This window comes from Lichenostomus cassidix, chromosome 7, assembly GCF_008360975.1.
Source record: "Lichenostomus cassidix isolate B80296 chromosome 7, HeHo_3.0, whole genome shotgun sequence".
Taxonomy (NCBI): domain Eukaryota; kingdom Metazoa; phylum Chordata; class Aves; order Passeriformes; family Meliphagidae; genus Lichenostomus; species Lichenostomus cassidix.
Genome location: NC_139488.1, coordinates 137,820 through 161,453, shown reverse-complemented (window position 1 = coordinate 161,453; position 23,634 = coordinate 137,820). Strand labels below are relative to the sequence as shown.

Genomic DNA, 23,634 nt, shown 5'->3' with positions numbered 1-23,634 from the left:
AGACTACTTCAGTTAGACTGCTACTACCACCCTAACAGGGTGTTAGGTTGTATCTGACTTTGTCAGTGCTTTTCACTTATTTTTAATTCACTTATTTTTAATTTCAATCTTGACTTGTGATCTCCCACTGGTTTGTTTTCAAACCAAGACACATAATTACATGTGTGACTGTTATAAATGTTGCTCATTTTTCTCTTGTTGAGGTTTTAAGGTGCAGTAATGCCCTCAGCTCTGGGGATTTTTAATGTGACTAATATCAGTATTGGGCTGCAAGTGGATTAAACAAAGGCTGCTCTTAATCACAGAAAAATTGTATGAGAGAACCCATCTTCAGAAGTGTCTCCCAGCTGTCTGGGGATTTTCTATATCTTTAACAGAGTTTTATGATTTCACAAATCTTTTCATAGCAGAACATGACATGGTGAGTGGTGACTGCAGACCCTGCGATTCCAGCACTCATCTACATGACTTCAGAGGGTGCTTTGGGGTAAATAATGAGGTTTTAAACATTATTTAACAAGCTATTCACAAATTAACAAATTGTTCTGTTATTCACCAATTCAGTAGAAACAGTCACCATGCCTGGTGGTCTTCCAGAAATGACTGGACATGGCACTTAGTGCTCTGGTCAAGCTGACATGATGGAGATCAAAGGTTGGACTTGATGATCCTGGAGGTCTTTCCCAACCTAAATAATTCTGTGATCTGTGTGATTCTGAGAAAATACTGAGGATTTAAAACCTGGAGGATTAATATCCTGCTGCCAGCATTCAGAACCAATTTTTCCTCTAAATTATCTCTTTATTTTTAATTATAAATAAAAATTTGAGTGTTGCAGGATGTTGTTCTTTTTCAACTTTCTTGGTATCCAGCCCAGTGGAAAACCTGTCCCAAGACTGCCGGTTATTAACTGAAATCTTAAAACATTATTATAATATTCCCAAATATTTCTGTTTTACTTATCATCATCATATTTTCAAACAAGACTATTTTCTTACTGAAAGGCAGCATACTAAAGACAGTACTGACAGCCAACAGTCATTTGCTCTTTGTAAGTAAGAGTCGGTACCCCTCTGCAGACTATGCCAAAGAGTATTGTTCTTTGATTTACCCCATTTTAATTTCTTTTAACCATGGGAGAGTAGAAAAACAAATATAATTTCTAATATGTTGGCACTATCAGCAAAGAATTCTATTAAAGCACAAAAATTAGGGTTTTTTTTGTTTTTTATATTTTCAAGAGTAGTATTAGAAATATCATGATGGTTCAGAAGTCAGGTAAGGATCTGTGTTGGCAACTACAATTCTTTTATTGGACATATGTTACTGAGCATTGAACACTTGTTTAGGTAGGCACGGATTTAAGAATAACACCACAAAATCAAAAGGCTAAAGTGCAGACCTGTACTGAGAAGCAGGCCTGGTGAGTCCGTCTACTCCTACAACTCAGCTGAGAAAAGGGGGAAAAAACTGCCATTATAAGAGAAGAAGCATGTTATAAATTATGGTTACAGAACTAGACAATCTTTCCTGCAAGGTCCAGAGCATTGGAAAACTAAGGTTCCTTGTGTACACGCACACTGTGTTTGTTGCAGGAAATATTTTAAGTTAGACTCTGCGTTATACAAGTGGTTTATCTGTAAGAAAACTTAATAAAGCTGTATTGATTCAAACAGTTCTCTTAACAATTTTTTTTAATGTATTTCAGAACTACATTTCAGAATAAAACATGATACACTTAAATTCTGATAACAACCTACCCAAAACAGAGCAAGTTTCAGCAAACAGTGACCAAGAAAGAGTGAAGAGGGGAAGCCAGTGTGAGTCATGACTTTAGCCAATGGTCTTTGCCAGATTTCATTCCTGCTTGCATCAGAATTTTCTCCCTAAGACGATTCAGGAGATAAAAAGGTAAACTGAACATGTCCTTGTCTTTCCTCATCTCATAAGGGCAGTTTTCTGCAATTCTTAGTAACAGAAAAAAAGTATAGATTTCCAGAGCTTGCACACATCCAAAAAGAAAAGGCAGAAACCAAGAGCGAGAATAAAAACTAATAAAAGCAAAAACATTATTCTGTAGTAAACAATAGAATATAACGTGCAATAGTGCAATTTCTCCTTTGCTGCTCCAACAATGAAGTCTTGGAAGACAGTCCCCTGCATGTCATCGTGCAGCATCCCACATCTAACTGCGTGCCTGCTGGGCACTGCCGGGTTTGCCAGACTTCAGAGGCGAGTCGCTGTGTCCAGCCTCTCCCTTCCCCTTCCCAAGGTGGCGGAGTTTCTGATCCCAGCGCTGCAGATTGAAAGGCAAAGAAATTACAAGAAAGATTACAGAACCATGTTTACACAAACAGCTGCAAATGCAGAAAAGCTGTTGCTATTTGCACCATGTCACCCTGCGCTGGGCTCAAGGGTGGAATGAGAACTTATTGGGAAAAGTCGCTTTAAATAGAGAAACCATTTCCTGGCTTTCTTTTAGCCCCTGTGAATGAAGGGTCTTATACAAGGCATAATGGCTTCAGCACCTTCAAAATAATAAAATTTAAATGAAACTAGTCATGCAGTCTTTGGGAGAAGCAGGATGAAAAAACAGTCAAGTGATTTTTGTTAACTTTTAAATATTAATATTATTTATTTATTTTGAATTTGCAGGCAATAGCAACCACAGTGGACAAATAAAAAGAGATAATAAATATAGTTGTTACAACTGTTGCTGCTCTTGGAAAGGGAGATGATGACAAGACATGGGTGCTGACATGGCAAGGTCCTCAACACCCCCAGGCCAGGTGCGAGGGCAGAGGCAGCAGGTCACAGATGACAAGGAAATAAGTGAGAAAGTGTGTTCCCAAAAAAAATTCCAACAAATGATGCTACCACCCAAGAACTGAAATTGAGCAGAAGTCAGTCCATAGCAGTAACATATTTGCTCTGTGCCACTGGATTTTCTAGGGTTCTGCCAAATCAAACAACTACTTGAAAAAAGATCCTTGTATCTTTTCACTCCTGTAATCTCCATTAATGTGAGAAATGTGCACAGAAAATCTTGCATTGATAAACACAACAGTATTTTCCTGCCAGTGACCCTTACACTGATGAAAAAAGCACTGACTGGAAGAGAAGACTTTGCACAAGCATAACCATTATGACAAATCAACAGCTGAGAAATTGTGTCAAAATAAGAATATTCTGTGTAAAGTGACACTCCTAGCAATATCAAAACCACTGATACTTTGCAGCACATCAAAACATAAAGAGGCAATCCTTCCAGAACTTGGAAGGCATTAGAAAACATTTAAGTAAGAGAAAAACAGAATGTATTTTCATGTAGAGAGCTGGGGTTGTTTAGCCTGGAGAAGGGCTCAGGGAGACCTCAGCGTGCCTTTCAGTACCTAAAGGGACTATAAGAGAGATGGAGAAGGACTTTTTTACAAGAGCATGTAATGACAGGACAAGGGGTAATAGCTTTAAAGTGATAGAGAGCAGGCTTAGATCAGATATACAGAAGAAATTCTTGGCTGAGGGACGTGAGGCCCTGTCACAGGCTGCCCAGAGAAACTGTGACTGCCCCATCCCTGGCAGTGTCCAAGGCCAGGTTGGATGGGGCTTGGAGCAACCTGGGATAGTGGAAGGTGTCCCTGCCCATGGCAGACGGTGAGATGAGATGGGCTTTAAGGTCCCTTCCAACCTCAAACAATTCCATGATTCTATAATATATGGCTTGCATTTGAGCTCATTGCTTCCAGTTTGCTGTGACATTACTTCCCTTTCAGGTTCCTCCCTCAGCCAAGTCAGGAAGATGAATTTAAAATAGTTGCTAATCCACACAATTTGGTGAGAGCAGAACTCTAAAGAATATTAAATCTTAAAAGTATAATCCTGACCTAGTCTGAAAAACATTTGTAAAGCCCCCTGGTCTGTTTGGGTTTTTTTAATTTGTATCACAACCCCAATTATGCAGGCACATGTTGTAGAACGCACAGCTTGCCTACTGAGTTAAAAGACTCCTACTATTTGCTTTTTTGAGACAGAGGTTTTGACTGATGCTATACTGCGATACTTTGGGGTAATTCAATGTATCCCTTTAGTTTACTCAGCACACAGTTCTAATACAGCAAATAACACACCAAGTTAGGTTTTGATATATGATATTAATTAGCTGGAGGCAGCATATGCATTTTCTTCCCTTATTTTGAAAAGACAGGTAGATGTTTTATGGCACCTACAACAGTTGACTTCTGTTGAGGTATTTTCTTACCTTTATTTTTTTACCAAGGCGTTCCTTCCACTTCTCAGCTATGGAGCCTTCCACCAGGAGTAACCTACACAACAGAGACAACCAGTTACTCCATCAAGAGGCTATGCAATCCAACACACACAAGACTAGAATCTCTGTGCCTGCAGAGAGCTTTGCCCTCCCCATGAAGGAAATGCACAGACCCCCACACCAAGTTTTCCTTCCCTTTGGCTCTGATGTTCAGCTTTATGACAGGGGAACAAATAATAACAAACGTGCTGCAAGGACAATGCAGGAAGAGTTACCTGGAGCGCTCCTCATCCTCGTAGCCCATAATGATGTACTCTTCATTGGCACTGAGTGGTGGGCACAGGCAGCCAGAATTCGTGTGAAGGCTTACAGTGTCCTTTGGAATGCTCACTAGGGAAGATTTCAGGATCTCCTTTACTTCCACTACTGCAGTGACATCATGACATTTAGTCTTCACCTCCTTCACTTTAGCCCGAATGACTGGAAAAAGCCACAAAGAGCGCTGTTAGAAGCAGCAGATAATGCAGGTCACCCCCAAGCCATTCTTGGTGACCTCTGGGATTGGTCTTTTGCATGGTCCTTTATCAGAAACTTCACTGAACTCCTGCATTGTCTCTGCCCCCATCTCTTCCCTTCATTACTTTACCCTCCACCAAGGAGGTCCAGGTAGCTCAGTGTGTCTCTTAATAGTATGGTCAGGAGCAAGAGGTGTGTACCAGTTGGATTTATGTCCTGTTTAAGTTGGGCTTTGCCTGCCTGCCTTCCTTCCTTCCTTCCTTCCTTCCTTCCTTCCTTCCTTCCTTCCTTCCTTCCCTCCCTCCCTCCCTCCCTTCCTTCCTTCCTTCTTCACCCTTTCCACTTTAACTATATTAAATCTATTTCTTGTATGCTCTCCTTCTCCCTTGAGTTGTGACTGTTCCCTCTTTGACTACCCACAGTACAGATGAGCAAACTTTATTTGTCACTCTGAACCTGTCACAAAAAGTGAATGTGCACTAAAACCTATCGTATCACTACTTCTGCTGGATGAGAGGCCCTTACCTTTTTCATTTTCTTCAGTGACCCAGCACCAATCTGGTCTTCTCTTTATGAACTTCAAATGCTCCAGATCTTGACCCAGTGACCTCTCTAATTGTTTCCTCTCTCGCCCTTTCTTGTTGCCTTAAGTTGCACTGGAGGAAAGGTTGCCTTTCAAAGGCAAAGCTTTTCATTCTCTTGCCGTGAGCAGTGAACTGATACCACATGCAAATGAAAAGCCAGCCCAGAGGTCACGGGCTAGAGAGTGTCATATCATTCACAGCCTGCAAATAAGAGTCTCTTTCCACTACAAATAGCAGATGTCTCCAAATTCCAAATGTCTCCTATGTGTAAAAGGTAATATAGAAGAGAGAAATCTCTCTTACACGTCTCCCCACTTCACATGCATTGCCCATAACAGCCATTAACCAGCATGTATTGCAGGGACATAAAATACAGTTGCCAACAAACACTAACTTGTGCATGTAGTATGCACAGTTTACCCCAAGTGATCCCCTTTCTCTAAACCTTTTAGATCTCAAAATAAAATATTGCTTTAGTTTGAAGATATTTCAAATGTATTTTGAAATCTCATCAATTTCAAAAGCTTGAGAAAATAGGCAGGAGCATGCTGAGTGACTCTGCCATATGCAAGGACTAACTAGAAAATAGTTACTCTGATATTTTTATAAACACTCTTATATTTTTATAAACAAATCCACCAAAACAACATAAAACTGACTAGTGACCTAAAAAGTGTTTGAATACAGTTATTATTTTTTAGCTTTTAACAACAACTGTTTTTAAAAGAAGCTTGTCTGACTCTGTATAAATGCATAATCCTAATAAATATTATACAATCATATACCATATACCATTTAAATAAAGCCTTCAAGTTCACTGAACCTAAGGCTTTTCATCTGATTAATGGGAAAAAGGAAGGGCCCCATTCTTCAGTTTTTGTGATATGTTTTCAGTGGCTTCATCGGCTTAATTTGCTTGAAATAAACAGTATGAAGAAAAATATTAGCCTGGACTTGTGATACGCCTGAAGAACAGGACGTGCACTTTTACAGGTGTTACTGACAGCATAATACTGCTGGCTTCAATACACCAGAAGGAATATTATATCTCATGGTGATATTATATTTATTATATCTGTTATATCTCATGGTGAGCCAGTGGGCATGAAAGCGACTAAAAACATCCCCTTCTGAAAAAGCTGAGTATATTGGAAATCACAGAGGCAGTTCAGGCACAGCAGCCCACAATGCCATTTTTGTCACATCACTGTTCACATTAGAGAAGTACATGAACCCCAAATGCCTGCACTAACACTGAAATAACTCAACAAAGACACTATTACACTAACATATTAAGCTAATTCCTACCATCCTTCTAATTTGGAAATGTTTCAGACTACACTTCCCTCCTGAAATAAGTAACATTGGGTTACCATCAGTAACTGAACTTTTTCAGGCTTTTAAATGAAAACTTTCCCCTTCCTGCAGCCTTAAAAAAGTTGGGAGCTGGCCATGCAGCTGTTTTTACCGTAGTTATAGTTGTTGCGTAGATAGGTCTTCTGGGTAGCTTTTACAGGCTTGCACTTGCAGCGGTCTACAGAAACAAAAGGCTTTGTTTAGAAAGAAAAGAATGTGTATTCAGTGACAATCTTCCCAAAACCTTGAGTTCCCATATAACAAAAATTTCAGTGAATTGACTTGCTTATTACAGTGAAATACTAAAAACCACAGGACATTCCTGGCCTATTCTGCTGGGAGATGTGGAACTGTCCATGAGACCTTAAAGGCTTCTAGGAGAAAATGTGACATATTGAAATTCAAAAAAAACCAAAAACACAACACAACAACAAAGACACACAGACTTGAGGTCTGAAGTGACAAAATCATCATTTTAAGCCAATTCAAAGTTCAGTCTTGGTTACTCCTTTGCTTGCAGGTGCTGTAATTCCATCCTTGAAATGCTGTTCTCTCTTCTGTACTAGACTGAAGGAAAGCCCTCCTTTCTGTTCTTTTTATCATACAGACCATAATAGAGACACAGAAAGAAAATACTGTGGCAGCATTTTTTGGAATACTATGTATCTCAGGTTCGTTTAGCAAACTGGGATCTTCTGGCTAGCAGGCATTCTTAGAGTAGTTGGCACTGGAAGGGACCTTTAAAGGCCATCTAGTCCAAACCCCTTGCATATAAGCAGGGACATCTTCAACTAGATCAAAGTGCCGAGAGGCCCATCCAATCCACCATTAGGAATTGTGTAAATTTAACACAATTTTATTATAACCCAGAAGCCAAACGTTAATTAAAATAGAGAAATTCTTAGCCCTTGTGGCCATAAGGATAGCCTTCAAAAAACAACACAAAAGGGCAGCATTTCCAATGGTGCAGATGCCAGACAGCTGGGAACTGCAACAGAGGTAAAAATATTTTCATTAGTGCCTAGGGAGTGCTAACACTGAAGCTTGAGACCCACATGTTCATTAACACCACTGGTATTTCATGGCTGTTTGTTCTAATGCAAATATTGACTTATTTTACACTAGTGTCCAAGTGTGGTTTGGTGGAGTAATTTCAAACAGCAGATCCCAGTATTATATATCCATGGCCATCTATTTTGACATTTGATTTGGCATAAATGGAAGTAGATTAAATGCAGCTTATTTCTATACACCATCATTCTAAATATCAATGCATATAAGCTAGTGAAGTAGTTAAATCCAACATGAAGAGTCTGAAAAAGAATGTTTATTTGTCATTTAAGATTCCTGCATATAAAAAAAATTTAAAAGGGATGTAATCATACGGTTCTCAAATCATTATTCAACTTCTCAAATCATTATTTATTTTCCATTGGAAGAATTTTTGTAGTTGAAAATAAAAAAACCAAAAAAACCTAAACAGATGAAAAAACAAACAAAACCAAAACAAACAAAAAAACCCAGCAAACAGAAAAACCCCAAACAAACAAAACCCCAAAAACAACAAAAACAAAACAAACAAAAAAACCAAAACCTCCAGAAACAGGAAAGACGAAAACATTTCAAAAAAAGGAAATTCTTTCCTTGAATTTCAAACACATCCTCAAATATCTACATACAGTGCCCTACTTTAACTTTTCTATGAAGTAAAGCAGAGAAGGAAAGTGATTTTTTGCTTCCCTTCTGCCTCTGGGAGCTCATGGACACTGTAGGCCAAATTATGGCTCCTTTTATAAGTAGTCTTGAAACAGCGCATAAAATATGTGCTCCTATGAACCCACACTCACACAGCCACCTCAGCACTCAAGTCCAACAAGTCATACACTGTAATGTTCTCCTACTCTACAGTACTCCGCACTGTGCCCCAGTACAATAAAATAGACTAAATTGCAAGAAGAGAACAGTCTCACATTTCTTTCCATTTTAAGACAGTACTGGCTTACTTTATTAATTTCAGAATATATTTTACTAGTCTAGTTCTAAAAACAAATTCTTGACCTGCCCATGTTCTTACTGAAGAACCTCTTAGTCACCCTTGTGCTTTTTAAATTTACATTTAAAAGAACTTTACAAAATGCTGCATCATTCTTAATTACTATTTAGAGATACAGAAACTAACACAAAATTCATTTACCAAGGTCAGTTATAGAGTTACATAGACAGAACCAATTCCTCTCTCCAAGTTCCTGGCACAGTGATTTTCAAAGGAAGCCAAACGTTGACCTTTCCCCAGGAAGTGGGAACACCCACAAAAGGTGGCTATAAAAATGTACTGCATCACCTGATGCTGAGGGAAAATCCCATCCTACCTGACAGCCTCCTAAGAAGTTGCCAAAATTACTGGAAGAGCTCTGGGACCACAAGCATAGGGGCAGGCAGCAGAGGCTCCCACTAGTTTTGACTGAGATCACAGCTAGCCATTAAATTTTCTTTTCAAGTCAATATAGGACTAACGACTGCTCAAAATCTCTGTATTTGAAAACTTTGCTCTGTAAATGCCAAAAGACACAGAGTACACAGGAATATAATTTTCCCCACGGATTGCTACCAAGAAACATATGTGTCATCTTAAATATATGTGCATGCACAATTGAAAACCTGGCTGTAATGACCTGTACAAGCACTCAAACCTGGCAAATACTTCCCTGATAAACAAAGGATTAAAAAAAAACAAAAAACCAACCTCTACAAAATTTTCTAAGGGACTTGAGGAGCATGATTAAGCAGACAATAGTGTAGTTCACTGCTAATAGAGGTGAAAAAGGTCCCCCAAAAAACCCCCATGCAGACTCAGAGGGAAGGTTTTGCCAGCAGACACTGCCAGGGAAAAAAGGTGTCTCAAATAGGGATAACCCATGAGTATGGTTCCCTGTGACCATGCACAGCAGCACGACCAATAACCTGCAAAAACCACAGAGCTGAGAATGGGATTTTTAAAAAAATACATCAGTTTGCTACTTGCAAAACAAACAAACAAAAAGTCTCTATTTACAATGGCAAAACTACAAATTTACTTTACTGAACATAAAAAATAAAGCCGTTTTGAAACATGACCTTTTAGATGGTCCAACTGTATTTGCCAGTTCAAACAGATGTAGCACATTGAACCAGAAATCATGTACGTACAGTAAAAGACAGTGGTATCAGCAATGTGATGTATGTACAGTAAAAGGCAGTGATATCAACAGATATTGCATCAGCAATTGTTCTATGCATCCCTCTGGATGGGATTTTTTTTACATCTGGTTTTGCTTTCAGTCATCGAAAAGCATCACAACAGTAACAATATGACTGAAACTTTCCTCTTCCACTGCAGAGTCACTCATTGAAACTACATGCCTTCATGCCTATGGACAGGCAGCAGTAAGATATGCTTCATGATTTTGATACACGGTGACATTGAGAGCGTACAGCTTTGCCTTCCTTCTCAAAGTGAAGCTTGTCTGTTCTTTGTTCAGTCAGTGTTGAGCATGAAATCCCTACTGTCTCAATGCCACACAGTTGAAAATGGCTTAAAACTATAAAGATACTAACATTAGTAACAAGTATCTTTAGCAAGTCTTCCAGATATGACCCCATGCTCAAGACAATTCAAAGCAAAACTTGTTAAGGGGCTTGCTTTTATCAGTTTTCCTAACTGTACCAGGGTTTCTAAAGGGTATGCACTGTGATTTAAAGAACATTTTGCACCTATATAGCTGCTTTCACATTGGGACCTACTGATTAAATTTGAAAACTGTATTATAAACTGGGCATTATTAATATCTTTTTGCCATTTGGCCACAGAGCTTAATGCTGAAATTATACATATAGGTATCTAATGTTAGGTTCAACAACCATGCTTAGATGTTTATATTATTGAAGTGAATATCAGTGCACACTGTAGCTCATCAACAGCACTGCAGAAGGAAAGACACGGTAGGCCAGGCTTCAAAGTGTCAATTTCTTGACAAAGACCTAAAAGGAAATTTTCAGACGGAATCATAATAAAATTCAAGGAAACATATAGTCATTGGCTTGCTTGAGAAAAAATTCACATTTCTATAATTATTAGCTACCATCCTGGGCTTTGCTTCTTTGCATTGGCAAGTAGTGGTAACACTCAAGGTGGTTTATTCAGTTTTATTCCGTTCCAGCAAAACCAAAACAGAAATAAAAAGCAACAGGGGATCTGAGAATAAAACCAGTCTCAGAAGGTCACACCCTCAACCTCCTCTGGCTAATGGCAGAATTGCCATTATCTGCAAGTACTGAATTTAATTTGCAAACTTTAAGGTCAGAATGAACCATTATCTTCACTGGTTCTGCCCAGAGAAAAATCAATTTAATGATTACTCTTTCTGCTCAAGACAAAATTTTTAATAAAATCAGCACATCCCTCTTAGTCAACTTAGATGGACATTTTGAGGCTAACCAACCCCAAATTCCACCTGCCCATGGAATGCAAAAGCACAGTCTACAGTATTCTTGGTCAAGACAAAGTATTTAAGTATTTATCACTTAGTAGCCCTCTTATTTAATCAAATATTTAAAGGATTTGAAAGTCTACAGCTTATTATACAGTTCTATAAAAATGTACTTACCAATGCCAGCGCCTCTACAGTTGCCGTTATTAGAATCCATAGGGAAGTCTGGCATGGATTTTTAAAATATGTAAAGAAATGTTAGTATTTTTAATATTGGACTATTTCACTACACATACATTACAGTATTTTCTCTTTCTCTAGTATTTTGTATATGGAAAATTAATAACTTCATTAATAAACAGTTTGTAATGTTCTAGAAATCAGTTCAGTAAAGTTGACACAATTTGTTACCCAAATTTCACCTGAATCCAGCATATCATGTTAAATGCTGAAGCAGACTAAATATCCCATTTCCATTGGGACAGACTGGCAGGTTTCAGACAAGGATTGAGATTTATGTCATGAATTTTGACCACCTACAAAAAAGACGTGTGGTGTTTGCATTTAATTAGATGATGAAGGAGAAATTACTTTTGGTTTGTTTCTTTGGTTACTGAGGAAATCCAATCAACCAACCATAATCGCACTGTTGAAGTAAATGCCAAAACAAATGTTTCAGACCTTCCCCTCAGTTTAAAAACACACTGATTACTTTGAAGGGCAGATAAGGAACAGAAGTTTAAAAAGGCACTATGCCCAAAGAACTGCTTTCAGACACATTCATAAGTGGAGTGCATCCCACATTAGTAAAATGCATAATTTCAAATCTATTTATTAAATCATACAATTTAATGGCTTTATACATATACTTCATCATGAAAAACAAGTATGTTAATTCATATAACCTCGAATAAGCTAAGGACAAAATAAATGCAAGAGGAACAAGAATTGAGAGAGAGGCAGGATACTTCATTAGAATGGCACATAAAATTGGAAAAACAAATGAACTTTTAAAGAAAAAACCCTTCTGTAATTTTGCACACTGGAGTCATTTATGCTGCTCTTCCAAGTCTGGAATCTGATATCCTATAATTATCTTTCTTAGATCCTTACATAATGATGGAGGCAACACCACTACTTTTACAATGTAGGACAAATGTAACAAAAGCTCCAGTCTTGCAGCCTGAGCTGTAGGATTTGGCTGTAAGACAGCCCAGGACACTGCTAATACTCAGTATTCATGAAGACTTTAGATGTGTGGACTAAATTCTAAGGGCTGGGATCATTATTTAATCACAAATTCTATAAATACATTCCCTGAAATACCTGTTTGCAAGAAAAATATTACTTAAGTATTATAATACTCATAGCAACATGAAACTTCATTTACATAAATGAGGATGTAGCTAAATCACAGCCAGGGCAAGAGTAAAACTGAAAGACAATTGATTCCCTCACATAATAATTAACTTTAAAATATTTGAGACTTCAGGAATAATTATTCTAACCAACATAAAGAGCAAAGGGTATAGAAAATAGCCTAGAAAGATTGAATAGATTCTCTTTTATATTCAATATCTTGCTGCTAGTAAAAATCACATCCATTTTCTTGCAAGGAAAGTTACAAAATACCACAGGATCTTAGTTTATAGAAAAAACCCAACATTTTTATGGAGCCAATCTGGTCTTTGCTTATCAGGTGCTTCCATAGCACCTCTGAATCTTCACCATGCTGCCTTGTAACAAGTCAAAGTATACAAGCTGATTCTTACTTACATGTTTGATTTTGATTATTCACCTGAGTTATTCTCAATGCATTAAGAATATATTTTATATTGTATCAAATGCATTCCAGTATTCCAGGACGTGATGAAAGAAGAATTAAAATGCCTTCCCTCTTGCAAATGGTAAACGAAAGGATAACCACACTTCTCATTCGTCCTCTCCTGGGCCATTTATCTATTGTCTTGTTCATTTAGCCAAGCTGTAGCTTTAAATCTACAATTCCTTCTGATGTGGTAAAAGCACAGAGAGCACTCAGGTCTACGGTCTGATAATCCTCCCATCTGCTCCAACTACAGACAGAAGTCTGCAAAACCCTCCAGCCACCAATCACAGAGAGGTGGCTATGCCTCTCTATGTACCTAGGACTGGCCTCAGATGTTTCACCACTCTGGGCATCCAAAACCCCTGCAGAAAAAGCTCTCCAGATTCACTGCCCCTCTCACTCAGTTGTCTTGGCCAAATTTTCAGGTTTTCCTGAAAGCAATCTGCATAAGACCAAGCCAACTCCTCTGGTTTTTCATGTGGCCCAGCAAGCTAAAATTCCTACCAAAACAGGTATTTCAGGGATAGTTTGTTCATACCTTCAAAGCACATTCCCTATTCCAACAGAATTGTTACTCGGGCAGAAAAAATCTTCATCATGGAGAAGACAAAAGAAATATCAGATTAAATGCTTACCATCTTCCATCCATGGAAGGAAAAAGCCCTGAAGTGCACTGTCCCTACCTAAACCAAGGATGACCCAAGCAGGCATGACTTCATGATGCTTGAACAAACCAAGTCCAATTCACATTGAAATTACAACTCAACATAAACCAGAGCCCAGTAAAGGATTCACAGCCTTCCCTGGCCCATATGACATATGACACTCATTGGTATTGGCTGAGGAACTGTCGTTTGAGCTCACATCAACACAAGGAGAACTGGTGAAGACACAACCAGTATAAGCCTGGTCCTGCAAGCAAGCATGGAACTAACCTGCTTTATGCCAGATGTTTCCATACACTTTTAGGTACATAATTTATTTTTAACCAAATTACAACACACCACAGCCTCAACCCATCTCCTAATTCTTCACTGCCAAGTCACCTGTCCTATCCCAAACCAGTGGTACCCAACGAAGCAGCTGGGTTAGCAGCCAGAGTAATTCAGACACTGTGTGCAAAGCTCCCATGAATGGAAGTGGCTCCTGTTTCTGTGCCTGCACAAAGGCTGCAGTGCAGCTTTTTGACCACAAAGGCTGCAGTGCAGCTTTGTGGTCAGAGCATGGTGCCCATCAGTGAGCAAAGGAGGGATGAACACGTACTGATACATCACCTCATAGTTCATTTCCTAACTTGGGAGGGCTTGGGCCAAGGCAAGTGTTGACCTTGCCTTGATGCTTATGTTTTCCAATGCCTGCACTCTACAGATGGGCATGGGCTCATGGAGGGGACTGGAGACCTCTGCCACTGTATGACATCTCTAGGGAAGTTTTCTCATTTCTATGACCCCTTCCCCAGTTAAGCTCATACAGTATAGTCCCTTCTCACCTACCAGAGAGGAGACTGGAAGAGGGCCCAGGCCAGGCCTGCCACCAGCTACTTGTCAGATCTTAGGTGGGTGTGAGCACCCATGAAATCCAGGCCCCTGTCCCCAGCAGCCTGACAGACAGAGGCCTCTCTCCGTCAGGAGATGCACACTGCTGGGACCTTCAGCTGTAATGCAGACAGAGGGAGGAAAGAAAAATCTATTTAAAAAAGACCCAAACTACTGACTTCCTATTGTTCCCCTTCTCTTCAGGGGCTAACCCTCTGCTAAGTTCTGTCTTTCTGCAAAGCAATCTTTCTGAAAGAAATACCAGTCAGTGATGATTAGCAGGATAGCCAAAGAGGGGAATATTATCCAGAGGTCCAATTCAGAAGTTTCCTATTAAATTTTGTTTAGGAGCAGGGGACAAAATCCAAACTGGTTTTTTTTCAATAAGCCATCTTAATTAATTGTTTTTCAATGGGATTCTATATAAAAAACCCCAAAACAAAACACTAACAAGGAGAGCTAAATAAAAGCCACTTACACAGTAAGTGTACAAAATAACAATGCCTGCACTGCAGATTTGGCTGAGAAGTTTGGAAAAGAGAAACAACCCAGTAATACCTAGTTTTGAGCCAACATCTTTCCTATATCACTGTTTAAATAAATAAAAATTTTAAGAGGCAGAGCAAGGACAAAAGTAACACGATCCTGACTGCCATTATGATTAAAGAATATGGCCCATCTATTACTTAAGCCACTCCAGGCACCCTACTCCAAAGAACTAACCCACAGCCAGTGGCTGCTGCTTGGGCACCTTTTTCAGACTGAGACATCTGTGAGCCCCATCATTTAAGAAACCCACAGTGCATGAATTCATTGTCATCTACTTCAGCTCTTAGTACAGCGAGGATCTTTGCTAAGTTGGTTGCAAATACATGCACAGAAAAGACAAGTGATATGAAAATTGACTCTACTTAACATCTAATACTAAGAACTCGAACTCCAAGTTGTAGAGCAGCTGGCAACACGGCTGCTCCACATAACAAATTATTCCTCATAATGAATCCCACCAGGTTTTGATGACATTTAATGGCTCAGGTATTGATTCGATGCCTAGACTGTAAAAGCCAAGTGACTTAGACTACAAAGCCAGCCAAACTGTAGTGAGCGCCTAACACCATCAGTGGTATCTTCATTAATAAGATTTAAATTCCATTATTTACTTCTCCTCTTTCAGGCTTGAAGCTTGTAATAATTTTGTTATTTAACTGAGAAATGAGGCTGCTCCCAAGTTTTGAGCAAAGACCTAATCAAATCTCAACGTTACAAACGATAACCTGCACAACTGCTCATCCTCAGCACAGTCTGTAACACTCCCCTAGCACTGTCATGCACATTGACTGCTCTAAGTAGAGCTAGGCAAAGACTGAGTCAGTGGTTTCAAATCTTCAGATCAAATTTTTTCTGTTTTGGAAATTAAATTAATAATATATAAGAAACAAGCACAGGAAACAGCTTGCTCACTTGCCTTTTAAGCCTACAATGCCAAATTAACATACTGGGTTACTCTGACTTCATCCAGACAGACATGGAGGACTTAGGTGACATGGAAAAATCATGGGTTCACATATGATTTAAGAAAATTGGTGTCTATCATGTGAATAATCTATAATTGTCTTTAATGTTTAAGAGATTGTGGTTTTAAAAAAAAATCAAAGTTCTCCTGACACATCTTATGATAGCTTGGGTGTTAACCACATGTGGTCAATACCTTGCTGCTTCCCTGTTCCCCAACATCTTATTATCAGGCTCATGTGCCTTCAAGCTATTTTCTTATCCAAAGATATGGTGAGACAAGCTGCCTGACAGATCTGTCTTCCAACAGGCGCAGTATCCATTCTCACTGCTCTGGTTTTGTTGCTAGTTCCCTCTTCAAAACAGGAATAAACATGTCACTTGATACATACACAATCTGCTAGGCAGTAGCAGCCAAGGACACATGTCAAAGATGCTTATTTAATCAGCATCCCAACACCAACACCTGTTCACTTATTACCTGTAAAATTAAAGACAGGTCCTGCCTCTGAAATTCTAGATTTGAGACAGTTTTGTCTCTCAGCAGCTCCTGCTGCTTCACAGACCTAAGAAGGTTTGACAGGGCCCTGCATGAGAAAAGGAGATAATCTGATAGATTGGAGGAAGAATAAGCATATGCACGTGAAGACTGAAATACATGGAGCAAGTGAACAGGACCTCTCAGAGATGTAAGGCAGCTTGTACTAATGTCTGCAAGCAGAACCACTTTCATCCCCAAAAGGCAGAGGACAGGGATGTGGGGTAAATGCCACAGGAGACTTCAGATATTAGCATGCACTAATATGACACCTGGGGTATTAATGTATTGTCCAGATACTCTTTCATCCTTCATCCTGGATGATGATTTGTTGGATCCTCCACAAAAAGACAAAATATTCAGCAACACACCCTCCTCCAAAACACCCACACCATGCTTGCAGCATCCCTCTGCTTTCTGGCTGTAAAGGAACCTGGGTGTTTCCCAAAGATAATGAAAAAACAAGAAACATACAGTCCCCACATGACACTTGTTTTAAGGTGGTCTCTGTAACCTAAGGAACTTGAGACCTCCAAATCAGCATTCCCACTCAGGTTCTGGAGACCAGCACAAACTTAGGGGCATGTACAGCTATCCTCTAACTGAGCCCAAAACACAGCACTGACGTCAGCTTTCTCCATCACAGACATAGCAGCAGCTGCTTCACCTCTTCACCCCTTCCTCTCACAGCAGCCTCTTGTCCTGTGAGAGGAAGTGTCTGGATCTTTCTCACCACCTGGGCTGAAACAGAAAGAGGTCCTAGAAAATGTCTTTGGTGGACTGTGCCTCAACAGTTGAAAGCGAACTTCTTACTGGGATGTATCACAGATTTTACCAACCACAGTTCCTCCATATTTTGCAACGGCCACAGGCTACTGGGATGCAGGGAATACAACTGATGGAAATCAGGCTTGGGAACCCAGTCCCTGCTCCGACAAGGACAAACACCTGACTACGTCCTTAAGGCTGCTCTCTTACGGAAGGGACTAGACAAATGTACTAATGTTCACCAGCAATAATGCAGAAACCTCAAAAAGTAGTGAAACGGTAGAACCCTGTTACGGGTAGAATGAAACCCTGTTACAAAAGAATGCAAACAAAAACAAGATTTCACTTCTGAAAAATAAGAAAAGCCCTTCTACAACAGAAAGCCATGAAACAATGGATTTCTATTTCTGCATGCTCTATTAGATGTAGTTTACAGACAGCAGAAGGGGCTAGAATGCTTAGGAGGTAAATGAAAGCCAATAAGAGCAGGTATTCTGCACACTCCTCATTAAGCAATTGGTTATTCCTGTCTTCTACTTGGCTGCAATCCTTTATTTAGAGAATTGGATTTAAAAGTGTTCACCTTACCTCTTCCTAGAACAGGAATCCTTCCCTCTGCTTTCTAAAAGCACATTTTTATTCCCTCAAGAAGGATTCTTTCAGTCTGGTGCATAATTCATCAGTTCAAAATATTCAGCCCAGAAATGAGAATGTCATCAGGTTCTCATTCACTGAAAGAGAGTTTTCATGGATCTGGCCCTGGAATCCCTCAAAGAGGTTATTGTACTGCTGAGGTCCTCAGAAATAGGTAACTCGGGGGCAATTTCAGCTAAGTTTCCTCCCTCCAGATTTGAATGTGATTGCTTTCAAATTGCTGCAGACCTGCCAAACCTTGCTCATGTCAGAGCCATTTTTAAGGTGGTTTTGAAAGCACCTCAATGCTGCAGAGAAAGGTGCTTGGTGTTCAAAACCATCTCCCCAAAACTACCCCAGCAGGTATGTAGCCCTCAGAGAGTAGCAGCCAATGGCAAAAATAGATGGCTGTGTTATTTGGCTGGGGAAAAAGCTGGGAAAAAGCAAGAGGGAAGCAGTTAGAAGACAGTGAGAAATAGCAGTAATGACTGGAGATATCAAGGTATGGATGTTTCGAGGGAAAGAGAACAGAGTCAGAGAAAGAATAGGGTTTGTCTGGCCTGTAAATAAATGGAGATGGAGAGAGCAGCTTACCTGGGAAGGCTGAGCTGGGGAGCACGGTCAGGAAACGGAAGCATGATATTTTGTTAGGAGAAGAAAACAGGAATTACAGTGTGTGGCATTACCGGCAATTGGATACATAAAGTGTTTGGTAGTGGGACAGAAGCACAGTCAAACACTGTGCTGAGCACAGCATGAAAAGTCCCCCTTTCATTCCCAGGCCACTGCTGAGGAAGGACGGAGAGGTGAGATCTGCTCCCCGCCAGTGGGCTCCCACAACCTATCACTGCAGCAGTGGGTACTGAAGGAGCCGGGTAGCAACACAACAAGCTCGTGGGTGCTGCTCTGCTCTAACCCCTCTGGGCTGCTCTCTCATCCCAGTACTGCTCTCCCATTCCTCTGATGGAGAGGTTCAGCAGAGCCGTCAGCATTGCAACTTTGCATCAAAGTGGTAGCCTGGTCCCACCCAGGAGCAAATGCTTTCCTGAAAAGATAGGGCAACTGTGGTCCCTTTGTAAAAGGTCAGAGCTCACTCATGACAACCACCCACTGGCTTGCTTTAATTTCCCATTCAATAGCTCCTTGTATTCAGTATTTCTGTGGTACTCAGTTCACCACGTTGGAGTGGTGTCCTTCCAACTCCTCCAGCCCAAAGGCAGCTGTGACAGGAGCAGGATCCTTGAACCACAGCAGGTTTGCAGCACAGTGGTGGCCTGAGCAGTCAGCAGTGCTCACCTGACTCTGCAGAGATGCTCCTGCCTCCGACGGTATTGCTGGATGGCAGCTGGATGGCAGCACCAGCCATCCTGTGGGACCACAGTGAGCTGAGCTGGTGAAACAGGATGCAGTGAGAAAGCTGAGGAGCTCCAACAGCCTTAGAGGCCACAGTGGTCAGACACCATCAGAACTGCACAGGAGCTGACTCAGGAGCAGAAGGCAGCATTTGGCTCACTTCAGGGATGTTGGGAACAAAGCACAATGGAAGGCTGCCCTTTGCTACGCTCCTCACCTGGCCACAAATGTAGACCCCGGGGGGCTGCTGGGGAACCTGTGCTGTAACCTGTACCTTCACTGCTAGCCACTGAGATGAGCATGCTTTCTCCCCTTCAGGCGTGCATGTGCCACCACTGGCATAGGAGGTGGCTGGGGAATCCCCGACTCCCCAGGTCCTGCCTGAGGCTCCTCTGGGCACAGCTCTTTCCCCAAAGTCTGTGGAGTGGTGGCCTTATGTGGGAGGGGAGCACCCTGCTCTGGGAGGGGGCGGCTGGAGATGAGCAGAGAGGCGCGGGTGAAGCTGGCAGCCTAGCTGCCCCTCTCTTAGTGGCTCTTCCTTCAGCAACCGCTGCCGATGGATCACCGAAGAGTGGTATGGAGCCGTTTCCCGTTCATGTGGAACGAGTGCTGTCGCTCCCACACTCGTACGCGTTCCCCAGAGAGGTGGTGGAGCTGTCTCTTGTCACACACACTCTGTGCCCAACAGCAAAACTTTTCCAGCAGCGATGCGGCTGCTAAAGGAAGGGAAAAGAGAGCAAAAGAGCGGAGGGCAAAGCAAAGAGAAACAGAGAGCAATCGGAGGGGAGGCAGGGCTCCCGGGCTGGCTGGGCTGGGCTGGGCTGCCCTCCCCGCCCGCCGCCCATTGTCCCCGTACCGGTGCCGGTCCCCGCGCACTCACCCGCGCCCTCGGCGGTGACGATGGCTTCGGGGGAAATGCAAACCCCGCGGTCGTAGACCGGCAGCTCGTCGCAGGCCAGGCTGTCGGGCCAGGCGTGGCTGTACCGGACCAGGACGGGCTCGCAGCCGGCGCGGGCACGCTCGCAGACGGACTTGCAGGGCTTGATGGGCTCGTGCTGGAAGTCGATGGTGCAGATGGGCGCGTACATGGCGCAGAGGAAGAACAGAAGGTCGGGGCTACAGTTGGTGCCCAGCAGCCCCTCGAACTGCTCCATGGCCAGCACGGCGTTGGCCTGCGTGCTGTGGTGCAGGTGGTTCGGCATCTTGGTCATGTTCCAGGGCAGCGGCTGGCACAGCGGGATGCGCACCGGCTCGCAGGCCGCCCCCCGCCCCGCCGGCGCCCGCCCCAGCACCAGCAGCCCGGCCAGGGCCAGCACCGGCAGCCCCCGCCACATGCCGCCCGCCCCGACGGTAACCGAGGGGCCGAGCGGGCACAGCGCGGCGCGGGGGTGGCTCCGCCCGCCCCGGCTCAGCCTCTCCGCGCTGCCCCTGCCGGGCGCTCACAGGGTCCCGCCTCTCCGCCCCGCAGCCCGGCCCCGAACAAAGGAGAGCTCCGGGCAGGGGAGGGAGGGCTCTACTTTCTGGGAAGAACGAAAGAGAAATTTGCCTCGTCCTCGCCGGAAGGCAAGCAAGCGCTTAAATTCTCCCGAACTAAAAACCTTACTGTGAACATGAATACGATTTCAGATCAATCTCTCGCAGATACGTTCATATATTTTAGGAAAGACTTTTTTTTTTTTGCACACACTATGCTTATGCAGGAGTTGCACACAAAAAGCACGTCACCTAGAAATAGTGATGGGTGCGTTTTGGAGGAGAGTAATAATGCTGAAATGTTAAATAATGTTAATCATGTTTAAAATGAGGGAGATTTGGCTGAGCAGCTGGGGGTGCCTCCTTCTCAGAAGGTTAAAAACAAATTAAAGAGGCCAGATACTGTTTAAGATACATTGCAAAGCAGTATCACAATAAAGGGAGTTCCGACTTGATCTGAAAAAATGCGACCTGATATAATCATAGAATCATGGAACAGTTTGAGTTGGAAGGCACCTCAAAGATCATCTAGTTCTAACCCCTTGCCATGGACAAGGACACCTTCCACTAGACCAGGTCTAGTGGAAGAAAAGAGAAAAGGAGCTGACATTATTAGCTGAATAAATTATTTCCATTTAAAAAGGTACTGAGCAACTGCTTGATCACACATTTTTTATTCCAGTTTCTGCCCCTAAATCAAACCTGTGAATAGAAACACACTACCACAAGCCAGTGCTAAAAAATACGTGGTGTAATAAAAACCTTTCCCATCTGGTTGGAAACTGAATACACTGGGATCTTCCCTGACAGTGGTAGCTGTGAGAGCAGTGCATTCCTGGGAATGTGACTCCATCGAGGTGGGCCAGAGCAATGCAAAGTCACCATTGACATGAATGAACATACTTTTCCACTTCAACAGGAAATTCTCCCATCTCTGTATTTCATTTCTGGGAATTTTTTTTTCAGATTGATAATTGATAATTACAGAGAACAGCTTTAAAAACATTTCCTGTGCTTTGCTAGAAAAAGCACTGAAAATACTGAATATTCCTATGCCTACAATAAGGCTATCAAGTCTATAAGTTTAATTTTTTAACCCCAAGTCTACATGATCTACATGAGAGGATCTTGCACTTCTTCATTTAAACAGTAAAATTACTAAAATTCTTTCAGAACAGCAAATGCTGACATCCCCATAAGCTCACAAAGGCTAAAGCACGTTACTATGCAATCTGGCTTCACATCTTCCAGTGTTGGTGTGAAGATACCTCCCATGCATTCAGCTGGCAGAGCATCACGCACTGCCCTGCTCTGCTGGAAAGCTCCTGGTGTAGCCGGTGCCAGGGAGAGGATCAGCTGCCAGCGGGACTAGGGGCCTGCTGGCCCACGGGACTGTCTGCATTCATTACCTCTTAATGCTTCCAGTATAAATCAGCTGATACGAGGTGGTAAAAATTCACCTCTGCCTGGAACTAGGCAATCTGATTACTGAACCTGAAATATGGCTGCTTTAGCCAAACATTTACACCCCAGCATCTGCCAAGTTATTTTGTCTAATACAGAAGCAGTATGGCCAGTCTTGACACCTTTTTAAACAGATGAGGAGTCTGGTAAAGCAGAAAAAGAGACAGTGAAGAGGAAGGCTGTGGTTTCATGCTATAAAAATTCAGCTATGGTGCTTTGCCCTGCAAGGTGGAGTTAGACTACTAGGAAAATAAAATGGCTGGAGGAGAAGAGCAAAATACCAACCTACTCTCTGTCTTCTACTGCGCAAGATCAAAACTGCTAATTGGAGCAATAATAGGTGCACATACTTAAAATGGTGACTAGGGAGTTTGTGTGTTAACTGAGAAAGCATGTGCTGTGGCACCTGAAATTTTCCACCAGTCTCAAAATACAAAGTAGCTTTTACTCTGGGTGCTACTACAGTGTCATCAGGAATTTTACCCCCTTCTCTCCCACCACTTTCTTAAGATTTATGAAGAAAACAAAATCTCTTTCTACAGCTTCCATCAACAAGGGCAGTGCTAAAACTCTGGGGGTGGGTGGTGACAACAATCGAATTCCACATCTTGGACAACTCCAAAAAGTCTTAGTCAAACTATGATATCATTATTCTATCAGCTTGATGTCATGCATGTCCAGCAAGAATTTCTTAATAAAAGTATGACCAGGCAGCAAACTGAGATCACTACTGCATGCCTGTGAGTTTCCTGGTAGACACTGGGGGGTTGGTACAGACCTATAAATTTAAAGAATAATAATACAGCATGCAGCATCACACAAAGTAATTTCCTAGAATAAACAAGAGCTCAGTGGGGTTGAGGCCTAAGGCAGGCATTTGCCTCTAGAGTAGCTCATACAAAAATTACAGAAAAAGGGGTGGTGGTGGTGGTTATTAGTAGTAGTAGTAGTCCCCACGAGAATCACAGCCACCCACAACAGTGCCTGGGGTCCAAGTTACTCATCCATAAGAGCATTCTAAAAAAACAGCTTGGTTGCCTTGGAGTGCTGCAAGGATGGATTTCAGCAGGGGGTGGCAGGATAACCCTCACAGCTCTGGGGATGGCCAACCAACCTTATTTGGGGATACAGAAACAGAGCAGAATGAAGAGGGCTGCAGAGAAGATGAAAAGGGATTGTGGGCTTTGTTGTTGCACCCTTTCCCAAAAGGAAGCTAAGTAAGGAATTGCTTCCAGATGCCTGGCATTAGTTTATTCCTTTGTTGTTTTTTCCTTTACATAGTGTCGATTTCATCCCCCCAAACCCCCCCACCCGCCTTGCCTTGTTTTTCTATTGCAGAAG

At 41.9% G+C, this 23,634-nt stretch overlaps 1 protein-coding gene across 2 annotated transcripts; it reads right to left on the bottom strand.

Moving 5' to 3' along the window:
* Nucleotides 1-1,287: 1,287 nt before the first annotated feature.
* FRZB (frizzled related protein) lies at nucleotides 1,288-20,774 on the bottom strand. Of its 2 annotated transcripts, XM_085065654.1 has the most exons (6): nucleotides 20,237-20,768; nucleotides 11,367-11,414; nucleotides 6,836-6,901; nucleotides 4,543-4,747; nucleotides 4,259-4,322; nucleotides 1,288-2,296 (listed from the first exon to the last, which is right to left on the bottom strand). In XM_085065654.1, exons 1-6 carry the CDS (start codon nucleotides 20,688-20,690, stop codon nucleotides 2,186-2,188), a joined length of 948 nt encoding a protein of 315 aa, XP_084921780.1. In that variant the 5' UTR covers nucleotides 20,691-20,768; the 3' UTR covers nucleotides 1,288-2,185. The 2 variants fall into 2 exon arrangements, with proteins under 2 accessions (XP_084921780.1, XP_084921781.1); XM_085065655.1 differs by lacking the exon at nucleotides 11,367-11,414 and having other exon boundaries at nucleotides 20,237-20,774.
* Between the last annotated feature and the right edge of the window lie 2,860 nt (nucleotides 20,775-23,634).

What these genes read in the sequence shown, in the direction of transcription:
- FRZB (XM_085065654.1), bottom strand. Translation starts at nt 20,690, where the DNA reads ATGTGGCGGGGGCTGCCGGTGCTGGCCCTGGCCGGGCTGCTGGTGCTG. An exon ending in CGTCACCGCCGAGGGCGCGG is followed by an intron (nt 11,415 to 20,236) that starts GTGAGTGCGCGG and finishes AATCCATGCCAG; the next exon opens with ACTTCCCTATGGATTCTAAT. An exon ending in ACGCAACAACTATAACTACG is followed by an intron (nt 4,748 to 6,835) that starts GTAAAAACAGCT and finishes GGCTTTTTCCAG; the next exon opens with TCATTCGGGCTAAAGTGAAG.